Below are 27871 nucleotides of genomic sequence, written 5' to 3' on the forward strand. Positions count from 1 at the left end.
AGCTTTGTGATTTGCTGGATGAGTTAAGTTTTCCACAACTGTTTTCAACCTAGCGATGCAACATTTGAAAAAAAAAAAAAAAAAAAAAATGTTTTTCCTTTTGTCTTCTGTGTTTCTAGTTAATAAATGATGGAATGGATCTGTTGTCTTCTTTCTGGAACAGTGTGGTGCAATACAGTTCTCACAACTCAACACGTCCACTTCAATGTTTGGAAAAATACATTTATTCACATAATTGACCATGAAATTAAGTTCAGAAGCATACTCTGTACAATGCATATAAAACAACTTGCAAGCCTCTTTTGGCATCAAGGAGTCTGATCGTTTTGGGAAGAGGTCTAGCGGAGACGTAAGCAGGCAGGTGGTGGGTTTGTAGTGAGAAGTCGCTGTACCGCCCTCCATGTTGGAGTTGCGCGCACACACACACACACACACACACACACACGTTTGAAATTGCAGAGCCAGGAAGTTCTCTAAACAAGATCAAGTACCGCGATCAATCATTCCCAGAATTCTCCAGGGGGTGCATGGGCCTGACAGCAATTTACAGAGAGCATGTAAACCCAAAGCGTAGGGTGATGATTAACATCTGTGTGATAGAATAAAACAGAACTAAAAATCGGAATTAAACCGCTGGACAACTGCGGACATGAAATCGATTTTTAATGGCAAGACCATCCAGTGTCACTTATGTGGGTTTGCATGTTTACATTTTTTTTTTTTAAATCTTATCCTAAACCTGTGTGTAACATGAGTCTCATCTTTCATCAAATATTGCCATTGGATCCAAAAGTATTGTGATTGCCCAGTCCTCGTTCTTTGGTGATCAGTTCACAGATATTGTTGATTCGCTCCACGTAAAAGGAGTAAAACCAAAACACGAATTGCTTCAAACTCTGCCGCTGCTTTTACGTTTTTAGTTGGAAGAATCCATGAAAACCGGCTCTCGCCTCCACCAAAGTCTCACCTCAGCTACGGCTCACGCCTCAAAGCAGACTGCAGGTCGGAGGAACGGTCACCCAAACGGAGTCAAACGAGTCACCTTGCGATCCATGCGATGGCTCAAATCCCGAGCTGCTCCGTCGGCTCTTACCATCATTTCACAGCAGAAACCGAAGCTCTTCGCCGCGAAGCGGGGACGACAATACTTCCAATGTCAAAAGAACTACATCCCAGTCATGTTTAAATGTAATGAAAAGTCTGATGAGTAGCATACTGATATCCTGCTGCCACGGTCCCCATATTAAACACAGTTATATTATATTATAATATATTATATATTATTACATTACAGAGCATTTAGAAGAGCAGGGGTTCCCAAACTAGGGTCCGGGAAGGAATTCCAGGGGAGCCCAAGCGCAATTATTTTCCTTGCATTTTTATTTATTTTTCAATGAATATCGTGCGAACTTTGCGGCGAATACCAGAAAGGTTAAAGTTGAATGCTGAACCACACGGCAGTTTGCCAAAGAGGTTTGGGAACGCCCGGTTTGGAGTCATCGCAGAGGGGCTACGCACTTTATTTGCAAGGTTCTGGAGCCGGGTGTGGTTGGGAAGCAGCCCGGGTAGTGTTTCTGATCAGCTCTCGGTTGTTCAACACATTTTATTCATCACTAATACATTCGACACACAAAACAACGCGGCGTTGGCAGAGAGCACATTTCAAATCTGAAAAAGAAAGAAAATGAACATTATAAAACAATTATTTATTTATAAAAACTAAATTAAACATGCCCTCCGCTGCTTTTCCTCCGCCCCTTTAAAACACATGAACCATCTTTTACGAGTTTTCCACGCTGACTGGTGATGTGACTGCTTCCACACCAGCCAGTCACATTCCTGGAAAGAGCTTGTGTGCGTTAAGCGTAGGTGTGTGTGTGTGTGTGTGTGTGTGTGTGTGTGTGTGTGTGTGTGTGTGTGTGTGTGTGTGTGTGTGTGTGTGTGTGTGTGTGTGTGTGTGTGTGTGTGCGTGTGTGCGTGTGTGTGCGTGTGTGTGCGTGTGCGCACGCGAGAGCGCCCCCCCTCAAAATTCTGATCGGATCCATCCACGCCTCGGGAAAAGCGTCTGAAGTTTTAAAAACAAAGTGTGGTGGTCGGTGCGCCGGATCTCGGCAGCAGCGCGATGGGCGACTCCGGGGGGAGGGGGGGGAGGTGGGTTGTTGGGTTTTTTTGGGGGCGGGGTCCATCGTGGTCCGTCCCCCCGCCCCCCCCCCCCCCCCCGGACAATGCTCGAGCCCGTTCTCCGTTCGGGACCCCTCCCCCCCCTCAGGCCTCCTCCTGCTCGGGGAAGTTGAGGATCTTGCGGTGCGCTTGTCTCAGGTACTGCTGCTGTTTGAAGTACACTTTAAACGCCCCTTTGATCGCCACAAAGGCGATTCCGCCCTGTCAGAGAAAGATAATAAGGAAATTCAACATCAAAGCCTGTTTTGGGTTTCCCCCCCCCCCCCCTCCCAACTCCAAACTTGTGGATCCAAAAAAAACCCAAAAAAAACATGAGAGCTTGATTCAGGATGAGAGGCATCGGAAATTGATCCTCAATCCAAAAAGTGACTTTAAAAGGCCCAAATCCGTGAGATTGTCCCTGGGATTACACTACAAGTCCCAGAATTCCGTTCACTTGGGACTTCACTTGGGGAAAATCTGGCGACGGTTCAGTTCAAATTTATGCAGAAATCCGGAAACTCCTAAAAGGCATCAAACTTTCCGAGCCGAGCTGCTTTATCAAATTCACCGCCACCGCCTTTCACTTCTCGCACATGCACGAGCTTCGCATTTGCTCCGGAAAACGGCGGACCCCGCCAGCGACAACGGGAGAGTGGTATGGATGAGCGCATGCACAAAGCAAACGCATCAAAGGGTTTGTTTCTCATGAGGTACCAGCTAAATGGAACAAATACGCGACTTGAAAAAAATGATAATCCTGCCGATTTCTAGCTTCAATTACAGAGGAATGAGCTGCTGTGTCAATGCACGGCTGGCAGCAGGACGCGGCGGCGGCGGCGGCACCCACCAGGATGGTCCTCTGCAGGTTGGAGTTGACGCTGCTGAACATGAGCTTGCCCACGATGGTGGCGATGGTGGGGAACACCAGCGCGCCGCACAGGATGCGTGTGGCCGACACGTGGTCCGCCAGGGGGCTGGCCTCCGCCGGGATCCGGGGAACTGGGCAGCCGATACCTGCGGGAGAGGAACGCGGGGGTTGAGGGTGGGTGCGGGTGGGGTGGGGGTGTCTGCTTGAATTGGTCGTGTTTAATGTGCGTTTTGCTTCTGATCGAAGACTTGATCACCCCCCGCCAAAAGTCATTGATTTGGCGAAAATTTAATTTATTTTATTTTTTTTGGTGCCTTTCTCCTCGGGCGGCAGCGGCGGGCACCGCCGCGTCACCCGAACACGCTCAAGCCGTCGGAGCGCAGGAGCCGAGCACATCCCGCTGCGTGCGGTTGGTGTGTCCTGACCTGGGAAGATGCTGTTGAGGATCTGCAGCTTGTTGGAGTACTTCCTCCACAGCCGCAGCACGTAGTCCTCCCAGCGGATCATCTTGCCCAGGATCAGCATGACGGGGATGGTGGGCAAGCCGATGAGCAGGAAGAGCGGGTCGGCGCGCTCCATCACGTCCAGGCCCTCTTTGTGTCCCACCACCTGGAGGAGCGAGGCGAAACAACGTCCACGGAGGACAAGAACGTGAGGAAGGGTCGTTCATCCAACCACAGCTTTATGAACTCCAAAGACAGTCTTCTTCCGATTCCACTGTCGTTTTCAAATAAAAGAATGAAACAAGGATAGAGAATGGACGAAAAACAAATGAAATATTAATGAAATAAGAGGCAAAAGTCATCACGCACCTGGAAAAAAATGGGCATTGGCAATTAGTAAATATTTTCTCCTTGTTCGACCTTCTTTGATATATCAAGCCATCAAATAGTTTTGTAATAATAGAATAATATATAATAATAAATATAAAAGGGAACTGTCTACCAAAACAAAGCATCAACTATTTCAAAGGAATACTTCTGAATAAATGTCATGGAAAACCTTTAATCTATTTTAGAAAAAAAAATAAAAAATTGTTGAGGCGCTCCCCTCAACATTTGTCACGTGTTGGATTTGTCCATGGCAGATAAGAACCGATTGACTTTGAACAAAGCATACTAGACCACCAAGACCACAACTATGATATTTTTATGGCGCTAATTAAGTCACTGTCCAGCTTCTGACTAATCCAATAATGGATAAAGTTGTAGGTTGGTTATGTAATCTACGTAGCTGCTGCTACATTGTTTTAGTTAATAATAAATAAAGCTGAATAATAGTTCAAACTGATGGTGCCATGGCAATTACGAAATTCCAGCTTCATAAGCGGACAAGAGAATCCGACTCGAAACTGAAAAATAATATTGAACATTTGGATATGTAATTTATGAGAATATACCTTCATGTGCAGCATCAACAACAGGGAGAAAACACGAAATGCACCGGGAACAAACCTGCATGACGGTGACCGCCCCATATGTGACGGCGGTCCAGTAGATGGAGCCCACCATGATGCCCGCCGCAGCGAAGGGCCCGGCCTTGGAGATGAGTCGGTCAGCCAGGTCCAGCACATACACCACAGGGCCTGGCCAAGCAGAAGGACCGTGTCAGACGCAAACCCTACCCGCTTAAACCTCATGGTGAGCAAATCCAAACCAAACGGTGGCGGACAGCGCCCTTTTTTGATTTTATTTTTTAACCCTGAAGAAAGTACAGCGATGCCTTGAAACAATTTTGCGCTCCCTCCACATATTTGCATCAAGCTGGAAAACTCTCTCTTCCCGGTCACCCCGCAGAACAAAACAACTGGCAAGTTCACCTCCCCCCTCCCTCCCCCATGCACCTCTTTAGGGGCTCTGTATGAGACAGGAAGACACAACCTATGTTTAGGAGAAAATTGGTGGGCTTAGCTTCCGGATTTGGGGATTTTCCGTCTATGACAGCCAATGTACTGTACTGCTGAGTGTATAGCACTGAATCTTGAAAGAGTCGACGTCGACCACTTAACGGAGAGTGTGTCCAGCAGGGGTCATGAGATCGCTGTTCGCCCACTGGAGCAAGAGCACGTCAAGGCAAAGGCTGGTTAAATACCGTCTACACCAGATAAAGCCACAGTTTAACTTCCTCGTCTAAAAATATCAATGGCTGGTCGGATCATTTGGCCTGCAGTCAAAAAAAAAAAAAAAAAAAAAAAAAAGCAAAAAACAAAAACAAAAAATGCCTCCTGTTTCCTTCCCACCTACATACCTACCGTGTCACAGTGAGGGGTGACTTTGGGGACGGTGACACCTGCATTCTTTTTCAGACACGCCCCGACTGCAGGAAGGCAAGTGACCTTAACAACGCGGAAAGATAAAAAAAAACAAGGCAGTTCCCGCCTTCCCCAACCAACACCACCTGCGTCACGACAGCGGTGCGTTTGGGTCGGAAAACCTCTTGAGTTGGAACGTGTTTAGAAGGGAAAAATGAAGAACAGGGAGTCGAGCCAAGATACGAGACAACCTGTCTGCTTCGTGTGGCAGGAAGACGAAGTCGCCCCGTTAAAAACACTCAGTACACGACTTGGGCGAATCTCTTTTGTCATGTTTGAAAATGAGACAACAGAAATAGCTCGTGCAGGTTAAATTGCAGCCCAGAGAATAATTGCTCGTGTGTTGTTTTTTTTTTTAACCAACACAGCATCTGGCACATCCCCACTATCAGTTGGTGCGTTCTTTATCGTAATGAAAAGAATGTCCATGTCAATTCTCAACGTTTCCTACTCAGGCTGCGTAGAAGTCATGCAATATTTACATGAAGGCAACCGACTTTCTTCATTCAGACAGACAACTGGACCAGGGGTCAGTGGAAGGGGAAGTGTGGACACCAGCACGGCAGAGACCCAAAGCTGGGGTCTAAATGTGCCACAGTGGGGTCAATCTCCTTAAATGCAGGATAGAATCTGCAGCTTACAGGCACATTTGGGATTAATATTAACCGTGACCAAAGCTTTAAAAAATAAATAAATAAATAAATAAAAAATCTAATACAGAAATCAAATGTCCGAATTATTCAATTCACAAAAGCCTGACTCAATGTCTATGGGTGGAGAGCTGTCTGAACACGCCGCACTTCTGCAAGAATATCTGATGGCTTTCCAGAGGACGTTTTTTTTTTTTTATTTGTCACGTGTTGAATCATTAGTCATTGCGAAACCAGTGGGATCTGGGACTCACTTCGCCTCTGGTTGTCTCAGTATTGGTTGGAAACATACACAGATCAGCCACAACATTAAAACCACCCGCCTTATATTGTGTGGGTCCCCCTCGGGCTGCCAAAACAGCTCTGACCCATCTCTGTATATATGTTACAGTGTGGGCTCTTCCTATTAGATGTGGCCAAAGTGTCAAATAATGAGGTCAAGTAATGACAACGTGATCTCCTCCGCTGTGCATTTCTCTTAACAAAACCAATAAAAAAATACTGTGTTTTTTTATTGTAGAAGTATTTATTTATTTTATTTTTGTTTAGAGCAACAAACAAAAATGTTTACAGGAAACCAAAAATTCCCGCGTGCGAGAGTCCTGGTGCGTCCCGGTGCGGTGTCTCCTAAAAGCCTGGAGCACAGCAACCAAACTAACTTTTAAATGAAGCTTTGTAGATCTAATATGAAGTGATGAGTGTATGTAGTGATGAGGCGAAATCAGAAAGTTAATCGAGTAAATAAAACAGAGCCTGGAGTGAAGCTCAACCCCCATTGGCTCGCAGAACCCAGAACTTGTGCTTGAACCCCAGTGGCGCAGAACGAGGGGCTTGCCTGCTTATTCACAATTTAAGCTACACTTACCAAAACAGCCCGTTTTGGAACAGTCCGGGTTAAGAGGCACGTCACAATGGCTCGAAAGCGTAATCTGAGTGCTATTTTCAGAAAATAAAAAAACATGTTTTGGGTACCTCAGAGACGTCAACATGTGTAAAAAGGAGCATAATAGGTCCCCTTTAAGTCCTGTATGTTGCAAGGTGGGGTCTCCATGGGTCGAGCTTGTTGTTCCACCATAACCCAGAGATGCTCGAACGGGTCGAGATCTGGGGAATTTGGAGGTCTCTCTCGCTCTCTCCTATGCGATCGGTATCTACCGGACTGAATCGCAACACGGATTTCGGTGCCATTCCCAACCTGCCGATTGAAATATCCGCCCTCCGGTGCTGACGCGCCACCGCTTTCCTCTACCGTGCGAGTCACCTTCTCAACTTTGGTCGAGAGCCAAACAGCAGAGATCCTCGCCAATGTCACATTATGGTCGCTTGGTCAATCAGATAAAAGAGGCGGGTCGTAAAAGTGTTCACAACTGATAACGTCTGTTCATACAACGTGTCAGTTATTTGTTAACATGTAACATGTGAAGGGTAAATGAAAAGTAATTAAGAGGAAATTAATTAAGTTACTTTGAATTAATTAATTGGGTTTAGTTAATAATAAAAAAAAAAAATTCAAAAATAGCCACAAAAAAAACCCCAAAATGTTTATTTATATATATATATATATATATATATATATACACACACATACACACACAAAAAAATAAGAACAACAATAAATAATGATATCGTTGATCAAAATCCCAAGGAGGGAGCGATGGCTCAATTTGCCATTGAGACATTGGAAAGGGAGCGATCACGTGTTGTGTTCCTCTTAGTAAAGCAAATAAAAAAAACATTGTCTTTTCATTTTAGATATATATTATTTCACTAAATGTCCTTATTGAACGAAACAAAAAAAAGCATGGTGCATAACAGGGACACCCCCGGTCAGCTACCACCACAAATAGAATCGAATTCTGTGGGAAACACTGAACTCTTTGTCATGTTCCTCAAACCATTCCTGAACAGTTTTTGCAGTGTGTCAGGAAGCATTATCCTGCTGAAAGAGGCCACTGCCATCAAGGAATACGGTTGCTATGAAGGGGTGTACTTGGTCTGCAACAATGTTTAGGAAGGTGGCATGTGTCAAAGTAACATCCACATGAATGCCAGGACCCAAGGTTTCCCAGCCGAACATTGCCCAGAGCATCACTGACGCGGCCATTGTAAGCGCTTTCAGCGGTGGACAGGGGTCAGCATGGGTATTCTGCGGCTACGCAGCCCCATATGCAGCAAGTGCCCTGTCGTCGGTTCACCGGTTGTTCTTCCTTAGACCATTTTTGGTAGGTAGTAACCACTGCATACCGGGAACACACCACAAGACCTGCTGTTTTGGAGAATCTCTGACCCAGTGGTCTAGCCATCACAATTTTGCCCTTGTCAAAGTCACTCAGATCCTTACGCTTGCCATTTTCCTGCTTCCAACACATCAACTTCAAGAACTGACTGTTCACTTGCTGCCTAATATATCCCACCTCTTGACAGGTGCCCTTGGAACAAGATGATCAATGTTAATCACTTGACATGTCAGTGGCTTTAATGTTGTGGTATATTACACTACATTTCCGCTGTGGATTTGTCCATGGCAGATAGAATTGATTGACATTGCAGCATTAAAAACATTTTAAACAACAAGTTAAAGGTAAGCGTTCAGAAAGAAATGTTCCCATGTTGGTTTAAGTCCACCATCATAATTCTCCAACTCAAACTTATACGGTGGAACTCCATGACTCATCTTTTAAGACCAGAACATTCAAAGTCAACATCGCCCGCCAACATTTTACTACACATGAGCAGGACTGAGGAACTACTCCATTTAGCCGCGCTGCTCCGTGCTGAAGCCTGAGTAAGTACATTAGCCTACTAGTCATGTGTGAAAAGAGCGACGGTTTTCTCTAATTAGAGCTAAAGGTTATTTGGGGCTTGTGTGTTTGTACAGTGTGAAAGACAGACATACTTTATTTAGCTGTTTGGATAGTCAGGCCACCGTGAAGGGAGTGCATACAAGTTCTAGTCACAAATAGTACACAGTCCGGCCAATGTTAGCAACACAACATTTATTCCTAAACTTAATAAGTTGGATCAGTGCTAAGTAAAGAGTAATTGCATTTTGGGTACATCTGTTCAGAAAACCAGAGTGCCCATTCAAGGTGGAGCATGTTCTCCTCTAGATGAAAGGACGGTAAGCAAGCAGGGAACGCTTGGCATATTTAAGCTACTTATTGCACAATGGAAACTATCACACGTTCATTTTCTAAGTAGTTCCGAACAAAGTGGGCCTCCTGCACAGTGCCATAACCAGACACTTTCCAGGGCGCCGCTTCAAAGCACCTGTGCTTGCCAACCAGATTGATTTTGCGCTGCTTGAGCACATTAATCTGGCATATTTTGATGATAGCGTCGGAATCGCTTCCGCTTTCTTCCTGCCCAAGCATTAGGCTGCCATGGCCAGAGGGAGCGAAGTCACCCTTAATGGCCACTGGCAGGACAGGGAGCAAAGCAATTCATTCCAGCTACTGGCAGCAGATTCCATAATTAAGATAATTAAACGGGAGGGAGGAGGGCCGTCAGCAAGTATAAACCTGCATCCTGCATCCTCAATGGAGGGTACGCAGGTTGGCACACTGCTCCAGCTGCCTTGTTTGCTCACTGCAGGCAGTGGCAGTAAAGGAGGAGTTGCAAGGACATGCCGTCCTCACATTTATCCTGGAAGCCAAATTAGCATGATTGACTGGCTCTGGCTGCGGAGCAGGTGCTGATGGGACGCAAGCCAACCTAGCACACACCCACCGATCTCTCTGTGGAGGCTGCCTTGGGGCCAAGCTCCATCTCACTGTGCTACAAGTGACTGAGAACAATAAAAACACAGGTTAAGAGAAATGGTGATCATGGCTCCAGATGATCCTGCAGTGGGCAGAGGGTCGGCCCCACGAGCCAAACATGAGTAATGTCCGTCAAGCCTGGAGAAACCAGCTGGCCTCAGCAGCAACCCATAGAAAATAACCATCATGTCAGCTTCTTAAAGGCGTCTCCGGTCTTTGCCTATCAACAGCCTGGCTTGTGTTATTCACATTTGAAGTGTTTGTGTGATGTGTCACCAGGCTGCGAAATGCCTTGATTTGAAAGCTAGATTAAGTCTTTTTATATTGACATTTTGCAGTGTATGTGTAGATGTATGCAACTGTGACAGAAGCCATTATGCAGCTTAATAAAAAAAAACATTTTTAAATGGCATTGCCATTACTGGATAAGACACCTAGTAATTATGACTATCCTGCCACCAATTCCTCCAGTTAATAGTGAAATGGCAAAATACATTTATGCGACAAATGTTGACTTTACTGTTGAATAAGTGGTTTTCAATGTGGCTCCCTAATCGTTCACAAAATGCGACTTTGGATCAATACATCCATCATCCGGGAATGCAGTCAGCTTGAAAATTCAATCTTTCCTGAAGATTGCCTTATATATTTCATGCAATGGAAAGGTGATTTAACAGACAAATCACACCCTTGCAGCTTGACATCATTTCTATCACACCGCAAAAGAACTTGAGGTCTTGGGGAAATACTGCAATGCTACTGCACTGTACTGTGCACATTCGAGACACATTTCGCATTTAGGAATCTAAAAATATTCTTATCTTAAATATCAGGCCGATTCTTAACAGTGTCATGTTTTGCATGTTGTTTAAAAGTTGCAGAGGAATATCAGCTGCTGGGGGAGATGAAGGGCGAGTTTGGGAGGGGTGAACCGCTGGCCAGGCGGACTGAAATCACTGCTGACCCAGGTACCGGCATCAACGATCTCATTGGTCGACCGGCTGGAGCTATTTTTGGAAGCCTGAGATATTAGCGATTCATCCGCAGAGCAGCAGCCCTGCTCCAGCCGCTCCTTTGCTCCGTCACTCCATGAGGAGCTGTTCCCCTGGGCTCCTCCCATGGCCTCATTTCATCCCCTCTCCTCCCGCTCCCAGCCACTCAGCATCTCTCCACGGTCCTCCACGTCTCACCGACTGTCTGGTGCAGCAAATGCATTCAAGAAATACTTTTCTGACAATCTCTATATTCTTTAATTTTATTGAGTTAAGTAACGGTGTATGTACTGAATGCGCCACATCCACTATATTTTAAGTATGTGGTGTTTCTATGCGGCTCGAAAGTAATATAAGCCGCCTCCACAGACAATAATCATTCATCCAAAAAAGAATTTGGATTGAATTTGATAGTACAGATGTTGTCGTCGACCCTTACCCTTCCATAATCGCGATTATAGGGTTACATTTTGGCGATGGCAGGGGGCAGGCTGAGCACTAATACGCCATGGAGGTAATGTTCCAAATTCAGCATTCGTTTTTCGCGAAAGGTCACTTCCCGTTCCATACAGCTGAAAAGTTCCAATGAGTTGAAGGTGACTCATCGTGGGATAAGACTACTCATATTTTAATTTGTTAAAAGCGATGTGCTCTTTTAAAGAATATGATTAACACAGTGAACTTGAAAACTGGTCAGAACCGCAAGAACCAGAGATAGAGGAACGTTTATCGGCATGAAACTACCAGTTGCAATATAGATAGAAACAATTAAGCATTTCTTGTAAACTGGGGTGATTGTCAAGTTATGGAGGGGAAAAAAACCAAAAAAAAACAAAAAACCTGTCCAAGTAATATGTACCAAAAGGGGGGAAAGCGTGGAGAGAGCTAAGCTCAACCTTCTGTTTATAGTAGCCATTGACTGACAGCACAGCGCGGGCCACTATAAATATACCTGTTTACCAGCGCAATCTCATATGAACACTGACATTGTCTTCGGGCCAGTTCCTGGTCTCGACTTACACCGTCTGCTCTCCAAACAGTTCTACTGACTTGGACATGTAGGCTAACTAAAAAGCGCAGTGGCATCCCTGTGACTTCTGGCACCAATAATGCCAGAATTTAGATTTTCAAGTCTGTAGGTATCATTCAGACGCCCTGATACAAAGACAGGTCATGTCGATGTTATTTAATAAAGGTATTGCAGGTAAGTACTATATACAGATATTAAATCAAGGGCAGAGGTAACTATGAGGAATAAATAGGGTAGAGGTTGAACGACATGATTGTAAGTGTTCAGATAACAGATAGCAAGGTAAGTGATTAGGAACTGGAATAAATGTAACCAGATGAATCTCTTTTTTTTCCCCGCTTCACTTCAAAAAAAAGTACAAAGATAGTCTTGGATTTCTCTCTGCAGGTAAGTATAAATTGATTTGTGTTCATCTAGAACATAATTGTTAGGCAAGAGTAAAGGCTTCATTGGGTTTCGTAATAGCTTTTGTTTTATAACATCAGAAATGTTGACTGAAACAGAAGAACTTGACTCATTTAGACATGGAGAAATATATGGATGTATAGAACTGAGACCAAATGTTTCTGTTGAAATGAAACACCTCATGAATTCAAATTCAGAGCTCAGGGGAGGTGAGACCCAACTCAAGGCTCGAGAAAGAAAAGCGAGCCGAGACGGCGGGGGACGCTGTGTGTTGCCTGGATGACTCAAAGATGCTGTTTGGGAACAATCGGGAGCCCCCGTCACTCCGAGGTGTCGGGCTAATTGGAGCTGACGCTTCTCCGAACTGCTGTTCGTCAGTCAGCCCTCAGCCCAGGCACATAATAAGTGGACGTCCTTCTGTTCCTCGTCAGGCCGAAGGGGAACGTTTACCCAGATTACCACAGAAATGACGTCAGTCCTGGAGTAAATAAACATGCACTCTGGCAAAACAGACCAAATAGCTCCCGAGCTTGTGGTATAGTTTCAGGCAGAACCTATTAAGTTCCGTGTAAAAATAACCACTTTAGTACTCGTTTTACATGGGAAATTGCTCTGTAATGCAACTCCAAGTAAACAAGGGCTGTCATGACAGTGCAAAGAGACAAATACACATTTGAAAGTTCTGAAGGTGTTCAGCATTTGAGTGTCTCAAAATCTACTTTAAAAAAAGCCCTTCTGTCATTATTTCAACAGAATTCAGCGGGGTTGGGTTAAGAAAATAATAATAATAAATACTCACTCTCATAGAATTCAATTATATTGTGCAAAATCAATTAGAAAATTGTAATATAGCTACTTTGTTGGAAAGTTATTCAACCATTTTCCACTTGAATGAAATACCACCAGTCCCAAATGAACTGAAATATTTAATCTCTATAACACTGAACATCATTTGTTCAGTGAAACACAGTATGTTTGTAATGTATAATGAAAGGTTGGTAGCAATTATCATTATGTATAATACATCAATATAGAATTGTATTGTGAGGCATCTCATCAATATCTGATTGAATCGAATAGTCACCCTAAAATCGAATTGTGAGATCTTGCCCAATACCCATCCCTAGAAATCAGGCAGTATAGCTACTCACAAGTAAAATTCCCTGAATATATGTTTTTCAACAGAAGACACCAACAGCTCTATTATGGCACCAGGAATTATTTTTTCCTTTTCCAATACCACCAGACACGGAAAATTCCAGGTTCACTAAGTCAAATTCCGGCCATTTTTTAGGTCCAGGCATGTGCCGATCCGGCTGATTTCACTCATTAATTGGACTACAGTGTTTGCAGTGAGGAGCTGGTAAATGCTTAAAGGGTACATGTTGAGATTTCTTCTCCTGCTACCAATGTGACTCACCCAGTTTGGGAAAGACGATGAGGTACTCTGCGTTGCACTGCGGACAGGCCACTCGCGCTGTGCTGTTGCCGCGTTGCTTCTCGTCCACCCAGCGCTGCAGGCACGCCTGGTGCACCCACTTGGTGGATCCACGACAGCGGCAGGGTCGAACCCACTCGGCCGTGCGGTCATCCTCATCTGTGGCAAAGCACACCCAGCAGCTCCTGAAAGAATTGAAACACACAAATGCACACTGACAATGGAGTATAAGTACAATGAAACAAAGGCTTAGGAAGAAAACACGGTCCATTTATGGATCATTTACAATATATCTTTGATAGTTCGATTTAAAAAAATGTATCTTTCAAACCAAATCAGTCACGGATCAGTTAACTGACTGAGTTCCATTCCCAGAGGGAATTACAACTGGTTTCATTTTATATCAAGCGAAGACAAGGCCCCCAGATAATACAGGCCAAGCCTGGGGAAAAAGTAAAAGCTTTTCAGACACTGTTCTATAAAGGTTGTGGCTCCACCCAAATTCATCCATGCAGCCAAAGTCCCATCTGGATAATGTAGAACCCCCCCCACCCCCCACCCCCCACCAACAACAAGAGAAGCTGAAAAGCTTGTGAGTGCACCATCCAAAGCCCCGGCGAGGGCAGTGCGGGACAGAAAAAGAGAGGCAGTGTGATGTCATCCTTTCTGTCCCCTTTGAGGAAAATTGGGAAGTCAGGAACACAAAGTTACCTCTTCAAACAAAAATCTAAGCTTTCATATTTGGACTGGGCTTGGAAGGAATACATTTTAGAGCCAGCAACTTGAAGAAACCATTTTACTGTACTTGGGCAGAGGCTGATAGAGGCAGCGATCAAAGTCTCCTGAATATCTGGACTGAATAGCCGAGGTGGAACCTGCAAAGCAACACTCTCGGTCAATGACTTTGCATGAATCAGCTAAAATCAATATATAGTGTATACCCTACAAGCAAAGCATAATGCTGACTGCTTGTCAAGCATATTCGACCGCCCCGCGGCAACTGTTCCGCGTAAACAGAACTAACAGGCACTTTCCTTTGCCATCTTGATCCCAGCAAAGAGCTTTCTGTAGTCATTCGTTTAGACAACATAATGATCACAGCCACCCACTCCTCGAAATAAGACCAGCATTCCTGTAACAGTGTTTATTAATTTATTAATTAATTAATTAATTTATTTATTTATTATAATATCTGATCTTATTTCAAGTCAACTCAATCTACATAGGCTGTCCTCAAGTATGAGCAACGTTCCTCTAACATTGCCACCAGCTTTCATGATATCCATTACTTTGAGCTAAATTAAGATATTGATATTGTCTTATTCCAATAGACTTGCACCACAATTCGCAGTATCCACAGGGCGCGGTCTTTGAGACCAAGTCTGAATCTCTGTAGCGTGTAACCCAGACAGATGCGGTGTCATGGACTAGTGCCAGACAATATTTTAATCTCTCTTGCGCAAAGCTTGCTGGGTCACTCACTCAGACGCTGGGAGGAAGAAAAACCATAAGACGTCATTAATCAACACACAAGGACCCTACACAATCTCCTCCATCTTCCCCTAGACCCTGTCCTTTGTAGCTCCTTCTGTGTGATGCATCCTTGTTTGTTCTTAACAGTGGCAGTCCTCCTTTGAACTCATGTAAAGTAAAGGTGTGTTTATATATTCTAGGCCTGTATCTTATACCACCCTTAAACCCAACATGCTTCTTCAGTAGACAATGTGCCTCTGCTTTCTTCCCTTCTGATTGGTTTTTGGTTGCAGGCACCCAGGTAGGTCATAAATTAGAACTGCACCATCTGCACCGCACATCTGGGAGGATATTGGATATGCAGTTAGCTAGCTTTGCCGCAACTCATCTCCAACTGCGACATTATATTGCTGTTCTAGAATTAATCAGCAGCATGCCGTTGGCTAGACGGTTCACCGACCCGGTGTCTCACAGCCTGTGGCCAAGCCCAGGAATTTGGATCAGGTGCATTTCTAATGAAAGCTGCGACATAATGATAAAAATATTCATGGGGATGAATTTTAATAATTAATACAAGGCAGCAACTGAGGGTCATGTCTGTGACTAAAACTCCCCTGCTAATTCCTGGAAGTTTTACTACTAAAGGCAAGCCTTGACATTATAGTCATATTTCTTAACCTATAGGCTTGGCGCTAGATTTTCTACATAATTTTAATTAATAATAGTGACAAGTTGTGAGAAAAACATACGATTCTTAAAATGAACAGCAGTAGGATGAATGTGAGTGGCAAGGGAAAAAAACAGAACATTTGAAAACACACCTCATTTCAAATGGATTTGAGGTCAAAAAGCCTTTTGCTCAGAGGTGGATCAGTTTTCTGTTTTTAACCCATTTGCCTGGCTATCTTTGTATGACAGTTACAGTGTCATTACCATAATTACACACATTGCACTTCCAACAGCTGCTATTTCAATTGATGCATGGAACAATGATTAACAGACACACCACCCATAAAACCTTGGCATAAATCCAATGAAATACAAGGACGTAAGATAGTGGTGTATTTTTCCTCCTCTGTAAATCAGTCACATCACATCATCACACCTGACAAAACTATGATCATATCTAGATAACACACATACGTCAGCATTACCTCACATCCTGATCACCCATTAAGGTAGCATCACAGTTAATGTGGACCGATGACAATGACAGAGCTGACATTGTATCTATCGATGTATAGCAATATTATTTCCACAGCAAATTGTCTTCACAGCAGCAGCTTCAGGAGCAACATTTTATTTTGTTGTGCTTTGAAGATGAGGAAACATGGTGCCACAGATTTTTTTCTGTATTGTTGCTTTAGAGACCCCAGCGTTGGAATTTACATTTCTACTTTGCCTGGACTTTTAAGACATCCCATTGGTTAGAAGAATGAGAAGGTTAGAGGGTCTTCAGTCAGTGGAGGTGCACAAGAAGATTGCAAAAAGTCACGTTTCTCCAAATAAAATCCCAGCACTTTTATTTTCAAACACATTACAGTGTATGTTTGCAAACCAACTTACTTCTGTAAATCCTATTATAGATTTTACAACATATTTTCAACCCCATCTTTGCAAAGTTAAAGTGTTTTGTCAGTAATGTCACTTAAAGATATACATTACAATATACATTTGTCCCTTGCCAGATGTTATATTCAGTCACAGTGATGTATACATTTGCAAAATAATAAAAACGCATATTTGCAAATGATTATTTCCAACAACAGATTGCAATCCTTATTTTCAGACTCAAGTCCAAGTACAAAAGTTGTGTCATGATTCTATAAGCATCTCTAACCATTAGAGAGCCTTTTGAACTCAGGCCCAGAGTGGTTTGACCGTATAAGGCTTATCTACAACCAACTGGTCGATTTCCTCCCTTTATAAAAACAACAGGTATGCTCAGAATGGGGGGCGCTGCGTGGCTTTTTCCTCTCACAAGGAAATGCTTTCCGTTACAGAAACATTAGAAACATTCGTCAGCTGTGGTGTTTGGAAAAGCTCCATCATGTTCTTTGGAACAATAGTCTTTGTTTAGTCAAAATGCAAGAAAAAAATGCAAGCCTTCAGGTCTATGCACAATTAATTTTTCGTCTCTTTTTGCATGTTCTTCCTCCACTTGTCCGGCTCGAACTGTTCTCAAAGAGTCCATCTTGCAGGGAACGGGGCTGACGTGCGGAGAGATGTGGCGAACAGAGTCCCCATAATACGCCATGTATAATTCAACCTGCCTGCTTCCACAACTGAATAATGGATGACAAATCTCTGGCCTTCTGTCATCTTTGTCCAGGGCGCTAGGTGTGCTCTGTTACCGCAGCTGTGGGGGAGTCGGGGGTTTAAAGGCTGAGGACGGTCGGCTTGGATTCTTTGCTCACGTTGATGTCTGCCTGCCTGCAGCGGCTGATTTTCCAATACTCCCCTGGTGCTGAATAAAACATGACGATGTAGGAGAGGAGCCCAAGGGTCGAGGCACTCAGGTGACATGGCTAGCCAAGGCCCCAGCGCAGGCACGCATTGTAAATTTGAGGCTCTAATGGAAACATTAACCCTCCTTTTCCACACATCTTCTGTCCTCTTGACAACCGCATCCTCAAACCGCTGCTGACGCCCTGGTCTTCCTCTCTTATAACCACAGCGATGAGAGCAGACACACATCACAAGGCTGCTTGACACAAAATCCTCACCCCTTACCACAAACAATGGTTAAATTACATATTGAGGGACATGAGGCTTCAATGCTTGCTGCAGAGGATTAAAAATTGAAATCAATGATTGTGCACGGTATCAACTTTTTGAAAGATGATTAAACAAGAGTGTGCAGCGATAGAATCAAATTGCTGGGGTTCTCCGTCTTAATGTTGTGCATCAAATATGATGTAAATGGCGACGATCTAGCCGAGCTAACCAGCGGATATGTGAGCCTGGAGCCAGCCAGGGGATGGAACCAGAGTTATGAAATGCGAGGATGGCTGCTGATTGCACGAGCGGACAGGCGTCGCCACGGGAACACAATGGTGGGGAATAACATGCGGCACTCAGACAGATACACCTTCTACCGTTCCCGTAATATGGGCCCCGGTACAACGGTACCGAAATGCAATCCTCGAGACAAAACACTAATCTTATTCTCACCGTCGCCTCTGGCCTGTTAAACAGAATAAATACTTCCAACAGATAAGCAATGCCTAAGCCTAAGCAATATGCTGCAAACTGGAGACAAAACTCTATTTCCAGAATTACGGTTCATCAATTTACATTTACAAATGTAAGAAAAACAACCACGCTTTGAAATTATTAACCTGGCATTCATGGGAAATTGAACACAATATTTATACATATCCAATATCTGGTTATTTATTCAAAGTTCGATGTTTAAGAACTCACCTAAGGTGCATCACATTGAACTGTGTGTTCATTGGAAGGATTATTAGAACATTTGCCAATCTGCTACCGTGCGCAAGATAAGATGAGCAAGTCGAGAGCGCGACTGAAATATGCAAAAGTTAGGAACCCATAAGCAGAATCAAAATACATATGTCTTATCAAATCCATGGTTCCTGGAAATTTCGATGTCAATCGGAGTAAATCATGTTATATCAGATAAACTGCTCTTGTAGATTACTAATACTACTAACTTGAGAAGCGTGCAAGTTTTCCTTTTGTATCAAGCAGCAAAAATAGTTGTAGCATGTTGTGTTAAAAAAATAATTTGCCTTACTTGACATCACATGTCCTGTGATGTGAGTATTGCGCATGCGCAATACAATGACAATGCTGAAGCGATATGTCGTGCAGCCCTAGTGTGAATGTTAAGTGATTATCAGGCCAAAACTTACATTTTCAAAAGCAAATACATATGTTAGGTCAGTTAAAAAGAAATAACCTATCATATTTTTTATTAACTTAATTTATGAAGACTAATAATTAGATGATAGGATGCACATGAAAGATGATAAACAATATTTAATTATCACACTGGCTAAATACAATGTTACATAACATTCACAATTCAGCTCCAAATAAATATACCAAAGAAATATGATTGATGTCTTCAGATAAAAATAAATATCCTGACGGATAGTGAAATTACAACATCCTATCCAAGAATTGTATTCAAGTACTTTATATTGACTGTACTCAACTAAGAGAATTATTTGCTCAACATTATTACAACAAACAACAAATCCAAACAAATTCCGCCTGTTTTCTTCATGCACAGGCACACCTGAAAAACAAACAAAGAAGCTATACCTTAAAAAAGTGAACCCACTGACATTTTCCTACACAGCTAAATACTCCCCTACTGAGTAAACTAAATCTGGACTGTTTCCATGGAAATGACTTGGAAGAGAATATGAGAGCTTCTAGTGGCTGCTTGCCTGGACCTTGCTGGCGGAAGGTGACCTACCAGCCACACTTCTTCTTGAACATCATGTTTTCACAATAAAATGCACTCCACATAATACAAGGAGGCAATGCAATAACAAGCTGTTGGCAAAACACTTTCCCTTTTTCCCCTTGACTGTAGCAACTCACATGATTTAGAAAAACGTCGTCATGAGTCAGACCATGGTGAATATACAAAAGGACGGGAGGCGGTGGAGGGTGGATCAATCCATCAACATGTTATGTTGAAGGATACAGCATTTTGACGCCCCAAGAGGAAAACTTTAAAAGCATTATGATATCGAGTCACATCCACAGCAGAGGGTAGCGTGGCATCTGAGGACAGCTGTGTGTTTGACTCTGCGTACAAAGATGAGTACAAGAGAACCACTACTTTCTCATCGTCTCACAAGTCAGGCTCCGGTTCTTTAAGAAGGGCCTCAGCACCTCCACAAAGGGCCCTTTCACGCAGCGATGGCCACGTGATAGTGAGAAAACTGGAGGTCCTGTGGCACAAGGGCAAAGCACAGGGGCACCAGAACCGGGCCCATAAAAGTTAATAAACGAGGCTTCTCCATGTTTGACTAAATCCGCACAATCACAAACTGGTTGTTTGTCTCCAATCCAGAATGTGGTCAATTTAGCAAGCTCATTATATCCAAAAGATGCCCCCCTTTAGTTCTCCCAATATAACAAGCCACTGGCTTGCATTAACAATTTGATTTCACATTAAATTCAAGTAAAATGTATCTTTTTGCATTATTTCAATTGAATCGCCCTTGGCTGCTAAGTTCAGAACAGTATTGGAAGCACTCAAGGTTTGAATATACACACTAGGGGTGTCACGATTCTCCAAATCCACAATTCGATTTGACTTTCGATTTTAAGGTCACGATTCCATTTTCGATTTAAACTTTTTTTCCAGCATTGATAGATATGCCATAGTTCGACTATCGAGTCTTGATTTGTAAAGGAAAACACTTTATTTGAATTTTAAACATTATAAATAAAATAAAATGAAATACATAAACAACACTTAAACAGGTAAAAGCTTTAGCAAAACTAGACTTTAGAATAATAAACAATAAGTTACTTATTACACTACTTTTAAGATACTCACCAAAATAAACACAGGAAAACAGATGCTATTTTTGCCAGAGGGGAATGCTGGTAGTAAAAGGAAAATTACTACCAGCAGCACCACAGCTCCGATCGGAGTGATCTTTTCTCCAAACAAAGCAAATAAAAACTCTAGATGTATTTAATTTACTCCGTTTCCTGCAGCTCTGATGTGGAGCAGATCCCCAAGGAGAATAAACGTGCCAGTGCGCTCCGCGAAACTCCGCACCGTTACTTGGAATATTTCTCTCTTATGTGCGTTCACAGTGCAACAAACGTGATTAACTTATATTGAACTTTGTTTTGTTTTTTTGTAATGGTCTAATTCTATTCAAATTTTGTTCCTGCAGCCCAAGTGCCAGATCGGCGGGTGCAGTGGGCGTTGAGGGATGCGGCGCAGTGGACCCTCCGCGGAGCCCTCTGCAGCTCTCCAAACTCCAAACCAAACCTTATGAAAGTCGGTTCGGAGCCACGAGAGCCGCAGTCGACACCTTGCAGCGCACACTGCATTTGTTAATCGGCAGATCTTGACAGCCCCAATATGGCGACCATGTTGGACAACATGAACCACAAAAATACAGGGAGAATCGCGAACCTGCTTGTAATTTCGAAGTTCAAAATCAAACAGTCAGTTCGATCGATTTTTGATTTTGAATTGGAATGGTGACACCTAATTTCGATTGTGTCTTTCGGTGCACAAGTTAACCACGCATTTGGGACTTGGGAAAGAAGAGGGTAACTTTGGGTTTGGTCTTGATGTGGAATCTATATTACACCAGTTGAATGTCAATTTTTTTAATGTCACTAATTGACGTAAAGATGAGTAACCATAAATCAAATTATTGGCCACCGCTAATTTTGTGATAAAAGACTCATAAGCATTGAGAATCCTCATAGGAAACAGTGATTATGCAGCTTATAGATACTGTTAAGTAGTGTGACAGCACGTAACTAGCAAACTTCAAGCAGGGCAATGACTGTAGTACCTTCTAGCAGCAGTTACGGTTAACTGCTTGCATTCGGCGCCGGCCATCTCTGGAGAATGAAAACAATGATGTGCAAGCAGGAAGCTGAAATGGTCAGAAGCTTTTTGTCTTGCACACCGCAACACCCAGCGTTTCAGGAGGATAGAGGAGATATATACACTAATGTGGCCAATAGGGGTGTGCATCTCTCCCTTATAAGACGATCTGATACGTATCTAGAAACATGGGCCACGCTACGATTCAGGCACGATTTGGTGCGAGTCGATACAATACGATGCAATCTCATACAGTTCTTAAGATTTGTTTAATGTAGACATTCATTTTCCATTATAAATTAAAATAAGCCAATTCTATAAAGGTGACATTGCTCATTGCTCAATTGATATACAGTATTTCATAAAAGACCAAGGAATACCAAGTCATTTTGTTACTTTATGGCATTTAGATATAATAATATTGAATATATTGTGATTCTGATATAGTAATATATTATAATGACCCTGGATGTGTTTACTGCGGGCGGTTCAAAGTCTCGCGAGAGAGAATGTGCGTGCGTGATCTGGTGCGGGGTTGTGTGTGACGAGACGGAGTCGGAGAGAGAGAGCGGAGGGAGAAGTGTTCGGTTGTCGGTTCAGCGGCGTAGGTTGTGGCCAAAACAGGAGCCTGGAAGGTAACAATAAACCTCAGTGTGTAATAACAACCATGTGGCTTCTTCCACTGTCTAGAACGTTGCAATATCATAATCAGTTGAAGCTCTGAGCAACATGTTAAGACACAGCGCAGGGTTCAGGCTGAACAGGGACTTAAGAGAAAGATTTCAATTCATTTTGTTTCCTACGTTTATGGTAAATAAATAAAAATTACCCGAACTCAGAGTTAGGTTTCAACTTGTATGAAACTAAAATTTTAAACCCAAATAAGGGACTGTCACACTCCGCCTTGGATCAGGACAGTGGATTGCGTAATGGAGAGGGAGCGATCTCCAGTCCACTGTGTTGGTCTCCAAACAAAACAAATAATTGTTTTGAAAATAACATGACTTGTAAGGTTAAATCAGTGAGTCTTACGCTGCAGCTTAGTTTATACCAAAGTATAATTATCAGCAAAGCTTCAGTTAACCGATTTGTAACTTAAGAATCGGGCCATCGACCGCTTTACGGTACATTTAGATGGATCCATGGGCCTGTGTATCAATGTGGTGGCATCTTTAACGTTAAAACTGGTTTCCCCATTTGTGTCGGTGAATCGTTACACCCTTAGTGGGCAATGTATTAGCGTCAGTCTTAAGCCAAGGCACGGGGAGTAAAACAAACAGGTTGTGCAAGTGCTTATAAAAAGGTCAGGCAAGACTATTACAATGTGCATCCTATCTCAACTTGTGAAAGTCTGCATTGCAGGGGGAGCTTGTGCCTGATGCCAGCCAGGATAAGCACCAGAGGAGCCTTGTGTTTGCAGTGGTGGAAAAAGTCCTCAAAAGCCGCACTTGAGTAAAAGTAAGATATCTTACTAAAGAACGACTCTGAAAGTCAAAGTCACTCATTGCAATACTACTTGAGTAAAAGTCTTTGTAGCTGATATTAAAGTTACTTAAGTATCAAAAGTAATCATATGGTATTAAATGAACTTACGTATCAAAAGTAAATGCTGTGGAGAAAACAGACTTTCTTTTGCTATGAGCTTTCGTTTTGCTCCGATGTTATTCTGGTTGCCAATATTTCTGTATTTTTCTGTAGGCATTAGAGGCACTTCATTCGGTAAGACGCATTCTTTGAACTCTTTTAAGGAAACATTTGTTGTAAATATGGCCACGGGGGTTCGTCTACATCAGTCGTTGCAGGTGGAGGAGGTCGTCGCTCTTCATGACAAACCCAGCTACCCCCCAACCCGCGGACAAAAAAACAAACAAACAAAAAAGATAAAATAACTCCTCCACACTTGAGAAGTAGCCCAATTATGCGGGAAAACCGGAGACCTTGCATCTCTGAACACCAGATTGAGAGTGTTTATTTACACTTAGCTTACTGGCCGATATGACCCTTGATTCGCTTACATTAACTTTGTGGTAAATGGCTTTCACTAACATCATTGGCTCTCAGTTTTCCTCCGATTTTATTTTGTAGCGTGTAACAAAGTTGTTCAGGGGAAATGTATTGGAGTAAAAGTATACTTTTTTGGGGCTAAATGTATGTAAGTAAAAAAGTCAACACAAAAATAATAACTCAAAATATACTTAAATAAAGTAACTCAAAATATACTTAAATAAAGTAAAAGTATTTTTACTTTGCACCACTGTGTGTCACTGAGTCTGGCTACACACCAGTCAAGGTGGCATACATATTCCTGCTACCTGTTCTCCAAACACAGCACCTGTTGCACAGCTAGGTTTTGTAAAGCATTTAACTAAACTCCAACACAGTTCATCTCCCCTCTCTAAAGTAACACAAGGTTGAGAAATGCTTAGTCCAAAGTTTGATATTGACAGAAAATAATGTCACATTCCAGAAGCAGACCTTTTTTATACATCCCATGGACAAGCTTTCAAATGCCAGATTGAGCAAGTGCAGTTTGCGCAAAACTGCTAAGTAATGCATTTGCATCCAACTTCTGTGACAAGAGAAGAGAATTTCCAGTGTCATGTCACTTGACAACATTCCAAACAACCATCTGTTTTGCTCTCAACCTCAACAAAAACAAACCAAACTTTTAAAATCTAAAACATATGCAGTTTTTTTGCATATAGCTTTAGATATATTGCTATTACTGCATTTAATGGGTTCCAAATCAGTTTGATTTCACTCAATTTCAGCCTAACAAAATAAAAGTAAGAATTAAGGAATTAGCAACTTTTTTATTGGAACGGCATACCTAATATTTTCCATGTATATCAGACTATAACTTTAAGGGCAAAATGTTGCATGTAAATTATATAAAGGACATGTATCACGTTCATGTGCTTTTCAAACATTCACATGCTGTAGGATTGGCTGGAGGACATTGCTCCATGTCCCCTCGGGAAAGAGTGCAATTTCAGTATGTGGAGTGCCCCCCCCCCCCCCCCCGCCATCAAGAAATTAATCGATTCATCATCTGACTCCTAAGCACGAAGACGAAAGACACTGCAGTGATGACTTGGCAAGAGGAATTTCATTGCACTGGCTAACAACACAAACAGAAAAGCCAAGTTTACATGACTGGAGCATTAGAGCAATGTCCAGTTGAGAAAAGGTTTTGTAAATATGCTTAATACACTGCATTTTCCAGGTAACTGGCAAACACTACACTAACGTTGTCCCACTTTTAGGCATTGTGCATGGAAGGCCCCGAACAATTGTTACATCCATTCAGTATAACATAGTATTGTCCAATATCTAGTCAACACAATAGCAAGGTGGCATGGTCGGGCTTTAGGGTCTGGTCAAATATTTAAATAAAGATAAGCCATGCTTAAAATACATTATGCACACGTACTTGCTATCAGCTGTTATCTTTCCTTCAAATCAGTTTGTGTGACCAGGTCCAGCACACAAATTGGTTTTTACAATTCAGCTTTCTCTATGCACTTTCAGAATCATATTAAATCAGTAGGAGAACATTATGCCAAGGAACTTAACAATGTGAGATATCAAATGTCATTTCGATCCAACCAATTATCCTCCTCAGTCATAGTTTAGTAAGACAGCTGTTCACCTCCACCATCTCCAAGAAAGGACATTTATTTGCATAAAACAAATCGTGATTCTTCAATCACAGCTTTGGTATAGCTAACCAGCAAAAATAACACAGCCCTAGTAAGGCCAATGTGCAGGACATCATTTCCCTGGAGGGATATCTCATGTCCAAATCAAGGATCGGAAAAGGTCCAGACATTCTTTATAATTAGTGAGTATTGACTCAAACACATTTGATCTTGTTCTGATTAGAAGTCGATGGGCTATTGCTCCACTGTGATTTGAACAGATATTCAACATCTTTCCAGTTTAGCAGTAATCAATATGACTGATATTCTTTCCGATAAACAAAGTCCATTTTTATGAATCGCATAGAATCATTTTCTGTAGAGTAGTTTAAGTGCCGGCTCAATGTCCCAGATGCATCATGATTCAGATTGATTTAAACTTAAACCCATTGTTGTGTAAATAGCCAATCGACACTCTTCTCTGCGTGTCTGAGATATGCAGGAATATCCAAGAAACATTTTCCCTCACCTTGAGGCATAAAGGCTGTTTTCCACAGGCAAGAACACTCACTTTAATGCAACATCTAACATCCTAAGATGACAGATTTCAGTATATTTTAAATCTTTCGGAGCATACAGGTGGATGAATATAAAGAAAACAAAAAAAGAGGAAAGAATCGAAATTGCAAAAACAAGCTTAGCAATGATATAGACACAAGACATGCTTTGATGCAAACTTAATACAGGTCCTCTTTGATATAACGTTTACATATTATTTTATTTTCCATAGTTATTTAAAGGAAGCTTTGAGTTGGAGTTTGCTTCTGTAATTTTGATCACTCATTTCTTATCTGCTGTATATGACTCCCCAAGTATTAACAGTAAATTAACAGCATGCATCTACATACACATAATTGTTCAGATGTGATCATGTATTGGTGGATCCCAAATACTGTATGAACTTGAATTGGATCAAGGATGAAAGCTGACCAGAATATCCCCAATTGTCTTCTTTGCACCTTCATGATTATGTTCATGAAGTGAAGGCGAGTGGACCTCATGCGCTTGAACCGAGTGGCCAGTTCCTAAACTTCCACTATATTCTGAAAACATGGGAAATTATATGACAGAGGGCAAAGTCAAGAATACCAACTGCCATGATGACTCTGCAAAACGGAATCACAAATACAGGGTTAGATGATGCAACCCAGCGCTGACAAGAAATGGTGATTTACAAATTGAGCTGTCGGGTTCTACATAGAAGGCAGGAGGCCTGCTGATTGGAAGGGAAGCACAGGTAGCTGGCATGACATCCACTGTGGACCTATAACTGCTCCAGGAGGCTTGGCCTTGTACTGATGAGATGTCACTTTTTTTTTCTTTTTTTTTTGTTTTTTCCTCGAAACCGAGACTGATCTTTAGATGGATTCTGCATGTTGCACTTCAAAACCAGCGAAGGTAAAAACAACCAACCTTCCATATACATGTACACACATATATATGTTGAAACACACACATGTGTATACATATACAGAGAGAGAGAGAGAGAGAGAGAGAGAGATCTACTAGGCAAACTAACAAGTTTGCCTGTGAGGTATGCAAAAAAAAACAAAAAACTGTTGATGATAAGCTGTGTTGTAAACGTGGTTCAGCTGAGTTCAATCTGTACCGACTTTTAGCATTTAGCTCTCGGTAGCTTGCGTTAGCCGTTTGGCCTTGGATTGAAACTCACCTGTCCAAGTTCTGCTGAATTACAACCGCCGCCTGTTCCGCCATTATCTCGGGGCTGGAGAAGATACTGTGGAATAGCTGTCAAATGGCCTCAATCCGGTTACGATTAAAGCGGCAACAAATGGCGCGTACGCTAGTTTGGGACAGCTAACGGTGGGGTTAAACACCCAACGTTAGCTAGCAGGGGAGCTAACGGGCTAAAAGGGCCTTTGTGTTGCCACGGAGCGTCAGCTGCGTGCCGGCCAACTGGTAGCATCTAAACCCTACCGCGACGCGGTCACGGTGCTGTCATTATCCCAACCCCGTGGTTCGCACGCTCTTTCACGCTAGAACCCGCTCTGCGCCGATCTGGAAGGGGATGTGTCGCATCCGCACGACCGCTCGACTCCATTGACGGCGACGTCTGCGGGGGGGACGTAACCGAGCGGCACCGTGCGTGGCTGCGTCATCAAAACAACGACCACGTGGGCGTCTGAAGGACTACAAGTTGCGTCGCCACACGGGAAATGTAGTCCATAATATGTCACCTGACCCGCGCGTCCTACAAGCACTGGGAGGGTGGAATATAATACAATAATATCATGTCAAATACCGCATTTGAAATTGGAATTAAAAAAGCAGCCTGGGGGAAAAAAAAGGAGAAACAGAAGATTCAGAATATGCAAAAAAAAAAATACTATATATCAGAGTTCCATCTCTGTGTGCGTCAAAATAAGCTAAAATTTCACACGGAAAGTCAGAACTATTAACGGACCATAATAATAAGCACAGACGGTTTTAGTTGTCCATGGGGTTGTGCTTCGCCGTGGGATTATGTCGTTGGGATTATTATTATTTTTT

At 42.7% G+C, this 27871-nt stretch overlaps 1 protein-coding gene across 1 annotated transcript; it reads right to left on the bottom strand.

Moving 5' to 3' along the window:
- Positions 1-205: 205 nt before the first annotated feature.
- On the bottom strand, positions 206-27422 carry marchf5 (membrane-associated ring finger (C3HC4) 5). Its single transcript, XM_080017086.1, has 6 exons — positions 27033-27422; positions 13601-13803; positions 4486-4616; positions 3457-3640; positions 3011-3177; positions 206-2382 (listed from the first exon to the last, which is right to left on the bottom strand). Exons 1-6 carry the CDS (start codon positions 27074-27076, stop codon positions 2266-2268), a joined length of 846 nt encoding a protein of 281 aa, XP_079873212.1. The 5' UTR covers positions 27077-27422; the 3' UTR covers positions 206-2265.
- Positions 27423-27871: the final 449 nt, after the last annotated feature.

This window comes from Zeus faber (genome assembly GCF_960531495.2).
Source record: "Zeus faber genome assembly, chromosome: 16".
Taxonomy (NCBI): domain Eukaryota; kingdom Metazoa; phylum Chordata; class Actinopteri; order Zeiformes; family Zeidae; genus Zeus; species Zeus faber.

Bases quoted from the DNA above. Each gene is read 5' to 3' on its own strand.
- marchf5 (XM_080017086.1), bottom strand. From the start codon at position 27,076: ATGGCGGAACAGGCGGCGGTTGTAATTCAGCAGAACTTGGACAG. The intron at 3,641-4,485 runs GTTTGTTCCCGG...TCGCTCCTCCAG, and splicing joins GGGCGGTCACCGTCATGCAG to GTGGTGGGACACAAAGAGGG. The intron at 2,383-3,010 runs GTGGGTGCCGCC...TTTCTCTGACAG, and splicing joins ACCTGCAGAGGACCATCCTG to GGCGGAATCGCCTTTGTGGC.